Consider the following 17,241-nt stretch of genomic DNA (forward strand, 5'->3'; position numbering starts at 1 on the left):
ATCAATTTTAGGGTAGTAGTTTTAGGTCCACCTCCTGGCCGCTGGCCGGCCCCGCCGAGAATTTTTATTATTATTTTGTACGCGAAAAAGGCCTTTGAAGATCCCAAGATCTTCTCTTTTAATGTAAAAGAGTGAAAAACACCATGGTCTCTTTACATTTCGAGCTGTCCCTCATATGGCTCTTCAAAAAGAGTGGTGGTTATGTCACTCTTTTAGATTAGATTAGATTAGATTAGATTAGATTTGTATTCGTCATGCCCAGCATGAAAATCACTTTCTCGATTTGCACATTAAAATACAGTTGTTAAAAATAGCACACAAATACATTAACCGTAGACATTCAAACAGCAACAATAGAATAAAAATATCACATTGCACAAAATAAATTGTTTTTGAAATACATCGGAATTAAAGTAGACATAAAAACAGAAAGTAAACTAAGGATGACTTGGAAAGAAATTGCACTGGGTAAGAAGGAGAGACGATGACGATTAGTGTTGGATTTGAGTTGACGCAATCTTCCAGATTGATTAAAAACAAAAAGTGTTGAAAAAGAGTTGTCCTTCATATATGGCTCCGTGACAGAGTGTTTTTTCACTCTTTAACACTAGAGTTGTTTAGATTGGTCATAATAATTCTGTAATCTTATCTTCTTCGACAGCTTTGTGCACAAAAACAGCTTTGTGCGGAAAAAAATTGCGTTGGGGCCTCCCCGGATGCTGTTGCGCATTGTTTTGAGCGTTCCCACCTACCCATTCCGGTATGAAAATGCTTTAGCCGCCCTAAAAATTGGGACGCAGAGCGATATTATGCCCGGAATACAAACTGCGTCTCTGTAGCATGTTTAGGTCCACGAGTTATTGACGAGTTCGGCTTTTGTTTATTTTCACGCGAGGTGTGTGTGGCCCCTATACACAATACACACATTTTGGAGGGGTAGCAGGTCCACTTCCTGGGCGCTGGCCCCGCCCTGAAAAGCCATTGAAAATGGCAATCGATGGTGGTAAAATTGTTTAGATTGAGCATTAAACTGGAAACGAATTAACCCGTTTAAAATTGTGTTTCCCTGTCCGACAGCTCTGTGCACAACATTCCAACAAGGGAGGCTTGTTGAGATCGTTTCTGAGCATACCTGCGTTGTTGTTTGCGCTATCAAGAAGCCCCAAAACTTTGAGAATTCAGAGATGTAGGGACATGCAAGGATGACTCGGGTACAAACTGCGTCTCTCAATCATGTTTAGTTCCATTTAAGAGTTTGGCTGAAAGATTAATTCGGGGCTGGGGCTGGGGGTAGCAGTTACGCTTCCTGGCCTAGTCATAACATTACTAGTTTTATTCGAGAAGAAAGCCGTTGAAAGTGGCAATCCGACCGCGCATAACTTGTTAAGATTAAGCGTTAAGAGGTCGGTGAAAAGTCCGGGTTTTTGTTTATGTGAAAATATATTTGTTTCCATTTATCACCATGCGCCTAGTGTTGGACCCATGTAAGTTGCATAATGGCCCTTTTTTTTGGGGGGGGGCGGGGTTGGGGGTGTCGGGTGCACTCCATGGCCGCTGGCTTCGCCTTGAAAACTCTCGTAGCACTAAGTTTTATACAGAGGAAAGCCCTTGAAAATATCCATCCAATGGTGCTAAGCTTGTTTAGATTGAGCAATGATGTGGGGTTGATTTGACCTGTTGTAACTTTTGATTTTCTTTCCGACAACTCTGTGCACAGGGAGGCTTGTTGAGTTCGTTTCGGAGCACAGCCGTCATTTTTCGGTATCAAGAAGTCTGGTAGCAGCCCTAAAACTTTGAACTTCAGATGCAGGGACATGCCAGGATGATTCAGGTACAAACTCTGTCTCTCTAAAATTTTTAGTTTCAGAATGAATCAAGAGTATAGCTGAAGATTTAATACGTCCTGGCTTTTTTTTCAACGAATAATATAATAATTTTTCTCCATATTATTGTTCGCCACGTGCCGTATGTATCATGCATTAAATGACCACAATTTTTTTTTTTTTTTTGGGGGGGGGGTGTCGATTCCCCTCCCTAGCCTCTAGCCTCGCTTTGAAAATCACCAGAGCACTAAGTTTTGTACGAGAGGAAAGCCATTGAAAATGTCCTTCTAATGGTGCTAAACTTGTTTAGATTGAGCAATGATTTGGGGTCAAATTTATCCGTCGAACCTTTGATTTTCTGTGTGCACAAAAATCCCGTAGTGAGGCTTGTTGAGTTTGTTTCGGAGCGCAGCTCCCTACTTGTCATTTTCGGTATTAAGAACTCTGGAAGCCGCCCTAAATTTTGAAATTTGTATGCAGGGACATGCCAGGATGATTCAGGTACAAATACTGTTTCTCTAGCATTTTATAGTTCCAGAATGAATCGAGAGTATAGCTGAAGGTTTTTATAAGTCCGGGCTTTTTTTCCAATGAATATATATTTGTTCTCCAATGTTCACCACGTGCCGTGTGTATCATGCATTAAATTGCCTAAATCTTGGGGTGTGTCGGTTCCACTCCCTGACCTCTAGCCTCGCTTTGAAAATCACCAAAGCACTAAGTTTAGTACGAGAGGAAAGCCCTTGAAAATGTCCTTCTAATGGTGCTAAACTTGTTTACATTGAGCAATGATTTGGGGTCAAATGTATCCGTCGAACTTTTGATTTTCTTTGTGCACAAAAATCCCGTAGTGAGGCTTGTTGAGTTCGTTTCGGAGAACAGCTGCCTACTTGTCATTTTCGGCATCAAGAATTCTGGAAGCCGCCCTAAAACTTTGAAATCTGAATTCAGGGACATGCCAGGATGACGCAAGAACAAACTGCGTCTCTCTATCGTTTTTAGTTCCAGAATGATTCAAAAGCATAGCTGAAAGTTTTTATAAGTCCGGGCTTTTTTTTCAAGGCATATATTATTTGTTTTCTCCAATAATCACCACATGCCGCGTGTTTCATGCATTAAATGTCCCAAATTTATGGGGTGTGTCGGGTCTACTCCCTGGCCTCTAGCGTCGCTTTGAAAATCCCCATAGCCCTGATTTTTGTACGAGAGGAAAGCCCTTGAAATTGTCCATCCATTGGTGCTAAACTTGTTTAGATTTGGCAATGATTTTGGGTGAAATTGACCCGTTGTACTTTTGATTTTCTCTGTGCAAAAAAATCCCGTAGGGAGGCTTGTTGAGTTCGTTTCGGAGCCCAGCCGCCTACTTTTAATTTTCAGTATCAAGAAGTCTGGAAGCCGCTCTAAAACTTTGAAATTTGAATTCAGGGACATGCCAGGATGACGCAAGTACAAACTGCGTCTATCTATCGTTTTTAGTTCCAGAATGATTCAAAAGCATAGCTGAAAGTTTTTATAAGTCCGGGCTTTTTTTTCAAGGCATAGGCCTATATTTGTTTTCTCCAATAATCACCACATGCCGTGTGTTTCATGCATTAAATGTCCCAAATTTATGGGGTGTGTCGGGTCTACTCCCTGGCCTCTAGCGTCGCTTTGAAAATCCCCATAGCCCTAATTTTTGTACGAGAGGAAAGCCCTTGAAATTGTCCATCCATTGGTGCTAAACTTGTTTAGATTTGGCAATGATTTTGGGTGAAATTGACCCGTTGTACTTTTGATTTTCTCTGTGCAAAAAAATCCCGTAGGGAGGCTTGTTGAGTTCGTTTCGGAGCCCAGCCGCCTATTTTTAATTTTCAGTATCAAGAAGTCTGGAAGCCGCTCTAAAACTTTGAAATTTGAATTCAGGGACATGCCAGGATGACGCAAGTACAAACTGCGTCTCTCTATCGTTTTTAGTTCCAGAATGATTCAAAAGCATAGCTGAAAGTTTTTATAAGTCCGGGCTTTTTTTTCAAGGCATAGGCCTATATTATTTGTTTTCTCTAATAATCACCACATGCCGTGTGTTTCATGCATTAAATGTCCCAAATTTATTGGGTGTGTCGGGTCTACTCCCTGGCCTCTAGCGTCGCTTTGAAAATCCCCATAGCCCTAATTTTTGTACGAGAGGAAAGCCCTTGAAATTGTCCGTCCATTGGTGCTAAACTTGTTTAGATTGGGCAATGATTTTGGGTGAAATTGACCCGTTGTACTTTTGATATTCTCTGTGCACAAAAATCCCGTAGGGAGGCTTGTTGAGTTCGTTTCGGAGCACAGCCGCCTACTTTTAATTTTCGGTATCAAGAAGTCTGGAAGGCGCTCTAAAACTTTGAAATTTGAATTCAGGGACATGCCAGGATGACGCAAGTACAAACTGCGTCTCTCTATCGTTTTTAGTTCCAGAATGATTCAAAAGCATAGCTGAAAGTTTTTTATCATTCCGGGCTTTTTGTTTCAAGGCATATATTTGTTTTCTCCAATAATCACCACATGCCGTGTGTTTCATGCATTAAATGTCCCAAATTTATGGGGTGTGTCGGGTCTACTCCCTGGCCTCTAGCGTCGCTTTGAAAATCCCCATAGCCCTAATTTTTGTACGAGAGGAAAGCCCTTGAAATTGTCCATCCATTGGTGCTAAACTTGTTTAGATTGGGCAATGATTTTGGGTGAAATTGACCCGTTGTACTTTTGATATTCTCTGTGCACAAAAATCCCGTAGGGAGGCTTGTTGAGTTCGTTTCGGAGCACAGCCGCATACTTTTAATTTTCGGTATCAAGAAGTCTGGAAGCCGCTCTAAAACTTTGACATTTGAATTTAGGGACATGCCAGGATGCGCAGGTACAAACTGCGTCTCTCTATCGTTTTTAGTTCCAGAATGATTCAAAAGCATAGCTGAAAGTTTTTATAAGTCCGGGCTTTTTTTTTCAACGCATATATTTGTTTTCTCCAATAATCACCACATGCCGTGTGTATCATTCATTAAATGTCCCAAATTTTTGTACGAGAGGAAAGCCCTTGAAATTGTCCATCCAATGGTGCTTAACTTGTTTAGATTGAGCAATGATTTTGGGTCACAATTGCAGATGCAGTAGCGTCCAGGCGGACACGATTACATATGCAAAACTGTCAAGTGGACATTATTACATATGCAATAATGTCCAATTGAACAAGGCCCTTAGGAAATTCTTTCCCCATGTGCTGATGTAGGATGTAAGATGATTCAAAAGAGGGCGCTATTAGAACTGATCTCCTGCCACACCGGGGTCCCTGGAGAATTTGTCCGCCAGAGATTATGTAGGCCTGGCTGAAGGGATACGATTCAAAAGAGGGCGCTATCCAGAAGAAGTTTATACATAATTCGCCATATGGGGGCTGATAGAGACCAGTGTATAATCTCCGGCGAGTCTCCTATCACCGGTGTCCCAGGGAATTCTGTCCACCGGAGATTCTGTCTCCTATAATGGGAAACTATGGGTGCGTTCGTTTAGCTTCCCTGGGTCGACCCCGTCGTGTGGCGTTTTGTCTTTCCAGGACAAACGTGTGCAGATAATTACCCACGTTCGTTCTGGAAAAAAAAAACGCCACACACCAGGGTAGACCCAGGGCAGCTAAACGAACGCACATACCATGGGATTGAGCGAGGAGGATGGTTCAAAAGAGGGCGCTATCAGAGGAAGTTTGTACAATGGGGGACCGAATCTCCGGGCAGAATTTCCTGCCACACCGGCTTTATTGAATCAGCAATCTACCCCCCCCCCCCCCCCCTCCACTCTTACGAAATACTGTATCAAATCTGACATTGCTTGGGCTTTGCGCATTAATATTGACTATTTCCACTTCAATGGTGCGGGGATATCAAAAGAAGCCCACATAAAGTTGGGACTTTTAAACACTTTTTGTTCTTTTTTCTTTCTAAGGGAGCTGAGTAACAATAAAAGACATGTTATTGGCCCTATGACCTGGGCACTAATGTAAAGCGCATTGATACGGTTATTGTGAAATGCGCGATATAAGAATTGTTATTATTATTATTGATTATTTCCTCGACACAACTTTACACTGTGTTGTTTACATGATTATTAGGGGATGGTTTTTACAGAACAAAGATGTACACAGACTCCACAGTATGCAACACGGAATCTTAAAATACTTTTGTAAAAATATATAGATTTATTATACGAGTCGGTTTACTAAAATCGAACCTCAAAATGGTTCACGAAGAATCATTATAAAGGTGCTGAATGTTGTTCCGGCGAGATTAAGATATTTCACATGAATAATAATGGTGAAATGTAAACAACTTTTTCCCTATAAAAAATTCCCTAAAATATTCCACACAATAAAGGTCCGGGTTATTCATAAAACGCTTAAGAATGCGGACGTTGTTATAAAGGCATGTTCACACAGCATGAAAGTCATGTAGGTATAGGGTCTACTGCGAAAAAATACAAAAAAATTGACAAAATATTGTTCATGAATAAAGTACGCATCATTGCACACACTAAAGGGTTTCTATATCTTTCATTACCCACATTGGGCCAGGCAAGGGGAATTCATAAGGGGAAAACCAGTTTTGTTCACAATACTTTCATTCGCCACAAGACTTGACAATTATTTAAAACACAAATTCCATGAAACACTAAAAAACGTAATGTTGTCCTTACCCATAGGCAATCTTCTGTCATGCGCTTTTACAAGACTTACAATATTAACGATTTGACTCAAATTCCATTGTACATAATGTTGTTCCCATAGCCATAGAGGCAATCTAAACTTTCATTCCATTACAATACTTCAAATTGTACATTATTTCAACACAATTTACAAACATTCTATGTCACATGAAAAAACATAAGGTTTCCCCATAATTTATTATTGGCAATCTACTTTCCTGACAACACTTACAGTTATTTAAACTCATTTAAAGACACCGGACCCTATTGGTAATTGTCAAAGGCCAGTCTTCTCACGTGGTGTATCTCAACATAAATGCATTAAATAACTTCGGTCATCGAAGTTGCGAGATAATAATGAAAGAAAAAAACACCCTTGTCACACTAAGTTGTGTGCCTTCAAATGCTTGAATTCGAGACCTCAAAATTCGCGGAAAATTACTCCTTTCTCGAAAAGTACTCCACTTCAGAGGGAGCCGTTTCTCACAACGTTTTACACAACCCCTCCCCATTACTTGTTACCAAGTAAGGTTTTATGCTAATGATGTTTTGAGTAATTACCAATATGTGTTCACTGTCTTTGATCAAATTCAAATTCCATGATACATGAACAAAACATCATGTGGCAACTGTAGGAAATAGGAAATTGCATATTCTGTCCATTTTGGGAACCCCACAATTTTCCCACACAATGCACAATTAATGGGACACTGCATATTTTTCCCATTTGGGGTTGCCCACATTTCCCCATAACCATGTGGGCCATTTCAATGATGACATAAGAAGACTTATTTACAATATTATACAATGTACAAACATTATACTCTATTATACACATACACCAATCAGTTGCACCAATGAGTGTTTACACTACAAATGATTTTCTATCGCAAATAAAGCAAACCTATAACGCACTACCCATTATACACATAATGACACTGTATAAATCTTTACATAATACATAATAACTGTAAGTAGCTGGTTTTGTCAAAGACTGATGGGCGAGCACGTGCAGCGCGTTCCCCTAACGGCATTGGGGTCCAGGCCCGCCCAAGGTCCCCGGATTTGTTTTGATTCTCGATGCTATGTGGTGCGATCTGAGAAATTTCTGGCTTAATCCATTGAATCAATTTGTTCTTTAAATCATTACCCTTTTTGTTATATTATTGAGCCCTGAACCTGCCATAGATTTTTATCAAAGGCAGTGGACACTATTGGTAATTACTCAAAATAATTATTGGCAGAAAACCTTTCTTGGTAACAAGTAATGGGGAGAGGTTGATGGTATAAAGCATTGTGAGAAACGGCTCCCTCTGAAGTGCCATAGTTTTCGAGAAAGAATTAATTTTCCACGAATTTGATTTCGAGACCTCAGATTTAGAACTTGAGGTCTCGAAATCAACCATCTAAACGCACACAACCTAGTGTGACAAGGATAATTTTTCTTTCATTATTATCTCCCAACTTCGACGAGCGATTGAGCTCAAATTTTCACAGGTTTGTTATTGTATGCATATGTTGAGATACACCAAAATGTGAAGGCTAGTCTTTGACAATTACCAATAGTGTCCACTGCCTTTAAGTGTGTTTTTCATCTCAGTTGAGAAGGGTTGTTTGATTGTTCCGATTGGGCCCCTTAATTACATCACAGTGCACACCAAATTGCTCTTTGTTGAGTACAAGAGTTTTTCACTCCCCATGCTAGTCCAAGCTGGATAAACGGTGAACACTTGGAACTCATAGGTTGTGTTTCTTGATAAACCATAAATGGTGTGTCTTGTCTTTGTTGTGAATTCTTCCCCATATTGTTCTTCTTTGGTCTCACCTTCATTGGAGGATGTACTTGTGTATGTTACTTTGTATCCTTTTATTTTGTATTCTGATGGTTCAGCGTTTTCCCAAGACAGAGAGAATTTGAAGTACTCCCCCTTAGCCCCATAGTTTAAAATCACTGGTCCCCCTGGTGGTGTAAAGTGCTCTGTCTTGCATTTCCCACCGCTAAACAATAAGACAGATCCATTCTTGTGTGTCTCAACGTCCTTGTGTTTGAAGCTTGTGACCACGAAAGATGTTTTATTATTTTGTACTCCGCGGTTTTCATTATAAAACCCGAAAGCGTTTCTTTTGAAATCCAATGCGAACCAACCAAAACCTTTGTCTTGGAAGTTGTTGTCGACTTGATCAGTATTACCTTGCAAAAGTGAATCGACATCATGATCAGTATTGTCATTTGAGTCGTAATAGACCTGATCAGTACTATCTAGCGATTCGTTATCGACTTGATCATTATTGTCTTGCAAGTTGTGATCGACATGATCAGTACTATCTAGCGATTCGTTATCGACTTGATCATTATTGTCTTGCAAGTGATCGACATGATCAGTATTGTCAATTAAGTTGTGATCGACATGATCAGTATTGTCTTGCGAGTTGTGATCGACATGACAAGGGTTTTTCCTGTAACTCTTGAGTGTATTGAGGTATGTTTCTGCTGTAGAAAGGATAGGAGGGAGTGCAAAGCATACTACGTTTTCTTTCTCGGGGTCATTTATTGCATACTTAAACTCCTCCAGTGTTTCAATGACCTTTATTCCTGGTAGGTTTTCCAGCAAACCTTCCAAATCCCGTAACTCTTTCTCTCTGCAGTTTATCCAACAATTCAATAAATCATACGTAAACGGAGACTTGCTCGTAACTACATCTTGCAGTGTTTTGTCATCACCGCTGCGTCTGATTTCAGGAAGGATTCGCGCCACGCTTTTTTTGAATGTTTCTGTGAACCAAACGATCTGCTGATAGTACTTATGAATGAGCTTGCTGTAACTCGGGAATTGTTCGCATGCCGTGTGCTGCATAAGGGTTTGGCATTTTTCACTCATCCGTTCAAGCTCACTCATGTTGTTAACGAATTCTGACAACAAGTTATGATCAATTTCTTTGAAGACTGAAGTGTGTTTGCCCTGGAAAAAAGATAGGGGAGTGACAGTTACCCGAACTGAAACTGGATTTGTTTCGCATAGTTTAGGCAGCTCGCGACAGAACTTTAAAGCCTGCTTATAATTTGATGGATGAAGTTCTGAAGTGAAATCCCCGTACAGCGTACAGCCGAACTGCCTATCGGCTAAATTTGCTCTCTCATTTTTGGCACTCTCTACAGACGCCTCGTTTCCAATTCCCTCAGCGATTGCAACTTTCAAATTTGCCTTCAAACTGAGATTGTTTTTATGGCTGTCTTTCGTGATTGCAGATTCCTCATAAAAGACAAGGAACACAGTGACACCATAAGTAACACTTGTTACTACGTGTGTTGCATTGGGGTTGCGCACATTAGGTGACGTTAAATCTGTGATTGATATTTTTGTTTGTTTGGTGGTTATCTCGTAGTGCAACGTCACAACACGCCTGCGCAAATTTGACATTTTGGTGCTGTCATTTAAGTATTTAGCTGCGCCGCCCAAAGTAACAAGTCCTGATAAAATGCTAGCCTGAAGGGAAGCATCTGCTTCAAAATAATTCACCTTTTTAGTATCATTTGCTTCGTCCTCCATGATAAAGACTAAGCTTGTTGAGGGTTCACTTAATTCGGCTACTTTCAGCTCCTCTCTACTCCAGGGAAACTCCCCTAATATTGGACGGTCCGTGCAGCAATCGTACAGCATGCCGACTTCCATGTTCCGTCCAAGTGTAGACATGGAAATCTCTTTGTCACTGTCTTCCGTTTTTGATCCTGAGATGTACGACCACATCTTGTCTGTGAACCTATTCAGAATAAATAATTCAGAAAGGGATGTTTTAAGGGAAGCTTTCTACTATATTATCTTAAAAGTGTGTAGTTTAATGTAAATCTGTGGAGATTGTGTTTTGTGTCCAACAAAAAGTACCCAAACCTTATATAAAAAAATTAAACAAATCTCTGGCGAAGAGCTAGTTTTATTATTTACTAAGGCACTTTTGGACCTGTATACATCTTTTAAAAGATAGCAAAAAAAAAAAACTCCACAAAAACACACATAAGTTTCAAAATACCATGTGAGCTGTTCACCCTGTCTCGAAGACTCGCATCAAAGATTATAAAGACATTTTAAGAAGAATACAAGCAGACCACGTGGTCAGTGATTAACCAATCGAAGGACTAAGTTGTTTTCTTCAAATCAGCCTATAGGAGTTGCTGGCTTCACAATTATTTCGATCACGCTTCCGTTTCTCCGAATAAATGATGAAAAATGGAGCCATAACTTTTCAATTTTTGTTTCGAACGCATTGTCGTTTGAAAGAAAGAAAGACCTAAAGAATAGTTTGATAAATGGTTTTAATAATTACATTGTTCTGCAATGCTGATGTCACTGTCTCGATTGCGCATGGAAGCCTTTGCCTTCGAACAAATTCAACCTAAAACAAAATAAAAAGACCAAAATAAAAACTCTTCGCATAAAAACACCAACAGTGCCCTTGAACTGACATGCAATTTAACAATTATTATTATGTAAATCTGCAGTCAACAAAGCGTGTAAAGGCCTATGTTATACCATCAAACGCAAATGAAACTAGTGTAACATAATGTTACTATCCACCATAAAATATGTGATTCAACTTGGCCAATCCAGGGTTGGTACCATTACGTTACTATTCACCAGTTACGATCCAACGCGCAGTTCGGACTTGTGTAACGTAACGTTTCTAACCGTCAAGGGCAATTCGACTCAAAAAATATTACTGTTGTAAATGTTAATATCCAGGATTAGTAATGGTTTATTTATTTCATTAATATTGATTAAATTGAGCAATATTGACTAAAAGAAACTATAAACACTGAATTGTGTTTGAAGATTTGCATGGTGTGGAGAATAAGAGCAGCTATAAATAAAAATATTAATAGTATAGTAAACAAAAGAGTTTTTACCCATGGTTGTACCCGCGAGTTTACTATTAATATTGTATATTTATAGTTACTCTTATAAACACTGAATTGTGGTATTAAAGGCAGTGGACACTATTGGTAATTACTCAAAATAATTATTCGCATATAAACCTTTCTTGTTGACAAGTAATGGGGAGAGGTTGGTGGTATAAAACATTGTGAGAAACAGCTCCCTCTGAAGTGCCATAGTTTTGGAGAAAGAAGTAATTTTCAACGAATTTGATTTCGAGACCTCAAGTTTAGAACTTGAGGTCTCGAAATCAACCATCTAAACGTACACAACTTCGTGTGACAAGGGTGTTTTCTTCTTTCATTATTATCTTGCAACTTTAATGACCGATTGAGCTCAAATTTTCACAGGTTTGTTATTTTATGCATATGTTGAGATACACCAACTGTGAAGGCTTGTCTTTGACAATTACCAATAGTGTCCACTGCCTTTAAATGTACAATTTGGCAGTAAATACAATAAAAAGGTAGTTTAAACGATAAAGAACATTTATTTCGGTTTTTACCCATATACACCGACGTGAGTTCGCGAGTTCTGTCAACAAAGACACAGGTATTACTCGGGTTGGATTCGAACCTACGACCCTTGCAATTACAGCAGTGTCACCAACTAGACCACCGAGAGTGCCCGATAGCTAGAGACAGGTTAATTAATATCCCTATTAAAATAACATTGTCTGTCGTTATTTGTTTGTAAGTGACCAAACAGAAATTCTACTAAAATACCAAAGGTACTGTTGATACTTAAACCTACACTGCACAGAAAAGCACATTAAAATGCAGCTAGAGAGTTTACCAAAGCTTTATTAAGACGAGCATTCATCATTTCAGTTACATTATTTCATGTCAACATCAATCAATATACATAATGTGATGATGTTGCCTAGAGAACCTACGTATAGTAACTTGTACAAGTGAAAACTTGATCCAGTTTAGTTCACAATAATAAATAATAATGTGACATTATGTAGGAAAAAAGATAAGCAAATGCTTTTGAGTTATGTAGGCTATACTTACGTTTGACCAAGATGGTTTGTCCAGAAAATGTTTTAAGTGTCTCCACACGTTGATAGCCGATCAGCAAATTTTCCAAGTCAAGCTGAAACGGAATTAAAATCGAAACACTTTGAATTTGAAGCTGAGCAAACTTTAATAATAATAATAATAAGACTTGTAATGCGCACATATCCACCCTGCTGGGTGTTCAAGGCGCAGTAAAACCAAAAACAAAAAAAACAAAAACAAAACACAAAGAAAAACAGACACAACAAAATTAGTCATTGAAAACCTGTGACATAAGATAAGTTTTGAGAAGAGACTTGAATTTTGCGGTACAAACACAAGATCGAAGATTAAGTGGTAGAGAGTTCCAGATGCGTGGCGCGGCTGAAGAAAAAGACCTGTCACCCCATGAGTGTCGAGACTTGGGTTCAATGAGGAGAAGCATGGAACTTGATCGAAGATTCCTTGATGGAGTGTAAACTTGAAGCAGTTCAGAAATATAGTGGGGAGCCTTGCCATTTAGAGCTTTGTGGACAATGAGCATCAGCTTGAAGATGATTCGTTGAGAGATAGGGAGCCAGTGTAGTTGTTTCAGAATGGGGGTGATAGAACAGGATTTTCTAGACAGTGTCACAATGCGGGCAGCAGTATTTTGGAGCCGTTGAAGTCGGGAAATCTTGGTTAACTGTTGACGTGACCCAAATAAAAGGAACTCTGTCTTATCATCATTTAACTTCAGGAAGTTTTGTTGTGTCCAACGTCGAATCTCTTGGATGCATTTCTCAAGTCTTGCAATAGATGCATTGGCGTTTTCTTGAGAAGATTTAAACGTGATGTATAGCTGAGTGTCGTCTGCGTACACATGGTAATTCAGATTAAATTTGAGGATGATGTCACGAATCGGTAAAGTGTACAGTGTAAACCACTGCGGGCCGAGTACCGACCCCTGTGGCACAGAGTAGTTCAAAACAACAGGGTCGGATATCGCAGTGCCAATACATACATGCTGAGTTCTATTGTGGAGATACGATTTGCACCATGCTAGGGCTGTGTCCTCTATGCCAAGGTGATTCTGGAGCCGAGAGAGAAGGATGTTATGATCAACAGTGTCAAAAGCAGCACTCAAGTCTAGCAGGACTAGTGCTGTAAGGTTACCATTGTCCATAGAAGAGAGAATATCGTTGCTCACACGGACTAGTGCAGCCTCGGTCCCATGGAAAGGCTTGTATGCTGACTGGAACACGTCGGACAGGTTGAAAGTATGAATGTGATCAGAAATACGTGATGACACTACTCGTTCGATGACTTTTCCAAGATATTTTAAGTTTGCAACCGGTCTGTAGTTTTTAAATATCTCCTTGTCCAGGTTTGGTTTCTTAATGAGCGGCCTGATGTAGGAAACTTTGAGGCTATCTGGGAAACAACCGGAACTGAGAGATTCGTTTACAAGCTTAGTGATGTAGGGTACAAATATATCAATGTTTTGCTTTATCATGGATGTTGATACTGGATCCAGCTCACAGGATTTTGAAGGAGATTTCATAATAACCCTTTGAATCTCAGCAACAGTGGCAGGCTCAAACACAGATAGTCTACACTCTGGTTGAAGATGTGGCAATGTCTGCGGCACGTTGTAAGGGACTGATGAAAATGATGAGCGGATGTCTGAAATCTTGGTGACAAAGAATTTCTGGAACTCGTTTGCTAAGTCCTGGTTATTGTAGGTGGATGGAAGGACAGGGGTTTTGGGTTTGAGCAACAACTTACCAATTATCTTGAAGAGCTTCTTTTGATCTCCTGAGGATTCTTGTACTTGAGATGAATAATGGATGATCTTTGCCTGGTTGATCAAATTCCTAACTACTTTACATTGGTTGCGATATTCTTGTCGTTGTGTTGCCAATTTGCCATTTTTCCGCCACTTCCGCTCCAGTTGACGACAGATCTTTCTCGCTGTACGAATATCATCATTGAACCAGGAGACTTCAGTTCGGACCTTGACTGATCTCGTTTTCCAAGGTGCGTATTTATCCAAGATGTCACTGACTGTACTCTCATATTGGCTGACATAGGAATCCAAGCAGTCATGATCAACTTCTAGATTTGCTAAATGAGTGCCTATGTCGTGGAACACTTCGGGAGAATTCACATGTTTCCATTGTCGGCTCTTTATAGTGACGGTTGGGACTTTGGGCTTGCACAGACTCAAGTTACACATGACTGCATAATGGTCAGATAATCCAGGTAGAATAATAAAGTTTGAGGCAATTGGTGGGGAGATTTCACGAGTTATGACAAGATCCAAGCAATGACCGAGACGATGAGTTGGCTCCTTGATATGCTGGGTAAGACCAAAAGCTTGAAGTAGATGCTTAAACTGGTTTGCATTTGTGTTGTGGACGTCATCAACATGAATGTTAAAGTCGCCGGTGATAATGATTTCCGATGGATGAAGCAGATATTCCAAAATCAAATTCTCAAACTCCCTTAGAAAACTTGAGAAAGTCACATGTTGGCCGTTTGAATCCCTTTCAGGTCTGTATACAATGACAAGTCGAACAGATTTAGAGTTTCCGGAAACTTCAGCATGAAGAGATTCAAAAGTTGTGTACTGGACGTCATTACTTTTCACAGAGACAGATAAAGTAGATCTGTACAGTATTGCAACTCCTCCACCAGTCTTTTGAGGTCTTGGGATGTGATGAAAGTAGTAGCCAGCAGGCGTACATTGACGACATGTTAAGTTGTCGTCTGGTCTCAGCCATGTTTCTGAAACGGCAACAAGGTCCAGATCTTTTTGCAGAACAAAATCAGTAAAATCGTCATACTTGTTACAGATGGACTGTGTGTTTAGAACACAAAGGCTGAGTTGAGATTTGGCTGTAGTCACTGGTACTGGAACAGAAGGGAGTGTAACTTCGGGTACAGAGGGTTTATGAACAGTTCTACGGCGACCAGCTTTTTTACCACGATGTGTAGGTCGGTAAACAGTGCTGGGATTTACAAAAAGGCCAAGGTTCTGTAATGACAATATACAGGAAGGCAGCAGAGTTGTAGCACGTGTGGATGGGGCATAGCGGAGACTTAGAAGCTTGTTCCGCGAGTAGGAATTTGCAGAGTTTGGACTAGCTTCTGCTGAGTTTGAGTTATTTACACCTTCAGGGCCGGGATTTACAGCAATGTCACCAAAAATCACAATTTCCAAATGAAAAGTGGCTGGGGAGTTGTCATAGTAAGAAACAGGGCATTTCAGATATCTTCGATGGTGGATGAGGCCTAGATGTGTCTTTGGCAGGATGCAAGCACCAGACACAATTGATGCTGATGGAACAAAGCTGACCACAGATGAGTCAGTACAGTACAATGGTCTAGCAAGCAGAGAAAGAATGAAAAGGATACTTACCTCCATTGTCCCCAGATGGGCGAACAATGTCCATGGACTAGGTGGATGACTGCACAGGATGCAGCCACCTAAGTGTGTGTAAGCTTTATACACCAGAATTCTCAGCTGAGACAGTGAAAATTTCCAACAGAAAAACACTATTTTCACAATTCAGATGACTCCAGGATACACAGAAAAAGTCCTGTAGATTCCAGGTGTAGTAACAAATCCAGTTGTATAAGAATAAAAACACAAATTGAGCAATATACTAAGAAATTAGCAAACAAACACAGAGCTGATTTGAGTGGCTGCTGTCAGGCGCTCAGTCAAAAAAAGGATGCACTTTGGTTAATTTCACCAGAGAGTTGGGACTACAGTCCTAACCTTGGACTAGTCCTATACGAGATAGTGATGTTTTTATTTTAATTCAAAGTTGCGATAAAAAAATAAAACACACTTGTTGCACAAAATGTATGCTTTCGGATGCCTTTTTACAAAATATTAATAGACTTCAGGCCTGAATCCTTTTTTTTTTTTTTTTTTTTTTTTTTTTTTTTTTTTTTTTTTTTTTTTATAAAGAACTTCCCTTTCTGAATCACTTCCACGAGAACTGTTTCTCACAATGTTTTATACTATCAACAGCCTTCCATTTCTCGTTTCCAAGAAAGTTTCGATGCTAACAATTGTTTTTAGTACAAATTAATGAGTTGTGGTGGTTATGAACAGAATCCGTTTGTTTCAATTCTACGTTTCGAACAGTGTGCTCTGAGTTTTGTTAACAAAATAATTAGTCACCATGTCACGTACCTTTCTGATTAGAGAAAACAACCTTAGAACTCCAAGTGTTGGGTACATGACTAGAAGTACTCCCCGCAAACTAATCTCGTCACTTCGTTTTTCTGGGGTTTTATTTCATTTTGTCACCACCTGACGGACCGTATATGCTGATGAGCTGATTGGTTGAAGTCTTATTTTTATACAAACTTACAAACATGAATGGCCTTTCGCCAAATTTTGTATGGGTCGTGATAATGTTTCTGTCAAATAACGTGTATTTTTCATCGTATGCATTTTTGCAGTTCTTTTATGTATTGTCTGTAAATTTTGTATGCAACTGTTCTGTTTTTCCCCCTTTCACTTTCACTTTCCAAAAGCACTTTGAGACTATTGAATAACTATTCATTATTATTACTAATAGAGTTTTAGGCTGATGTAGTTAGGTTTCTATCAATAACTTATTTGTTAACACTATACATCCGCATTCCAGTTGTTGTATTCTATTTAAAGAGGTAGTGGTTTGCTTCTAGTATTTGTACACGACCATACACCATGGAAATTGCTTTCTCTGCATTCGCGGAAGCCCGGACGCGCAGGGTAGTAAATTGAACAAAGTTTGT

General features: G+C 39.6%; 1 protein-coding gene across 1 annotated transcript; it reads right to left on the reverse strand.

Moving 5' to 3' along the window:
• Nucleotides 1-8,047: 8,047 nt before the first annotated feature.
• On the reverse strand, nt 8,048-16,825 carry LOC117300303 (stonustoxin subunit beta-like). The gene is made up of 4 exons (XM_033784041.1): nt 16,652-16,825; nt 12,478-12,559; nt 10,854-10,922; nt 8,048-10,292 (listed from the first exon to the last, which is right to left on the reverse strand). Coding segments are annotated over exons 3-4 (2,121 nt in total). The 5' UTR covers nt 10,856-10,922; nt 12,478-12,559; nt 16,652-16,825; the 3' UTR covers nt 8,048-8,173.
• Between the last annotated feature and the right edge of the window lie 416 nt (nt 16,826-17,241).

The sequence above is a fragment of the Asterias rubens genome, chromosome 15 (genome assembly GCF_902459465.1).
Source record: "Asterias rubens chromosome 15, eAstRub1.3, whole genome shotgun sequence".
NCBI classification, from domain to species: Eukaryota; Metazoa; Echinodermata; class Asteroidea; order Forcipulatida; family Asteriidae; genus Asterias; species Asterias rubens.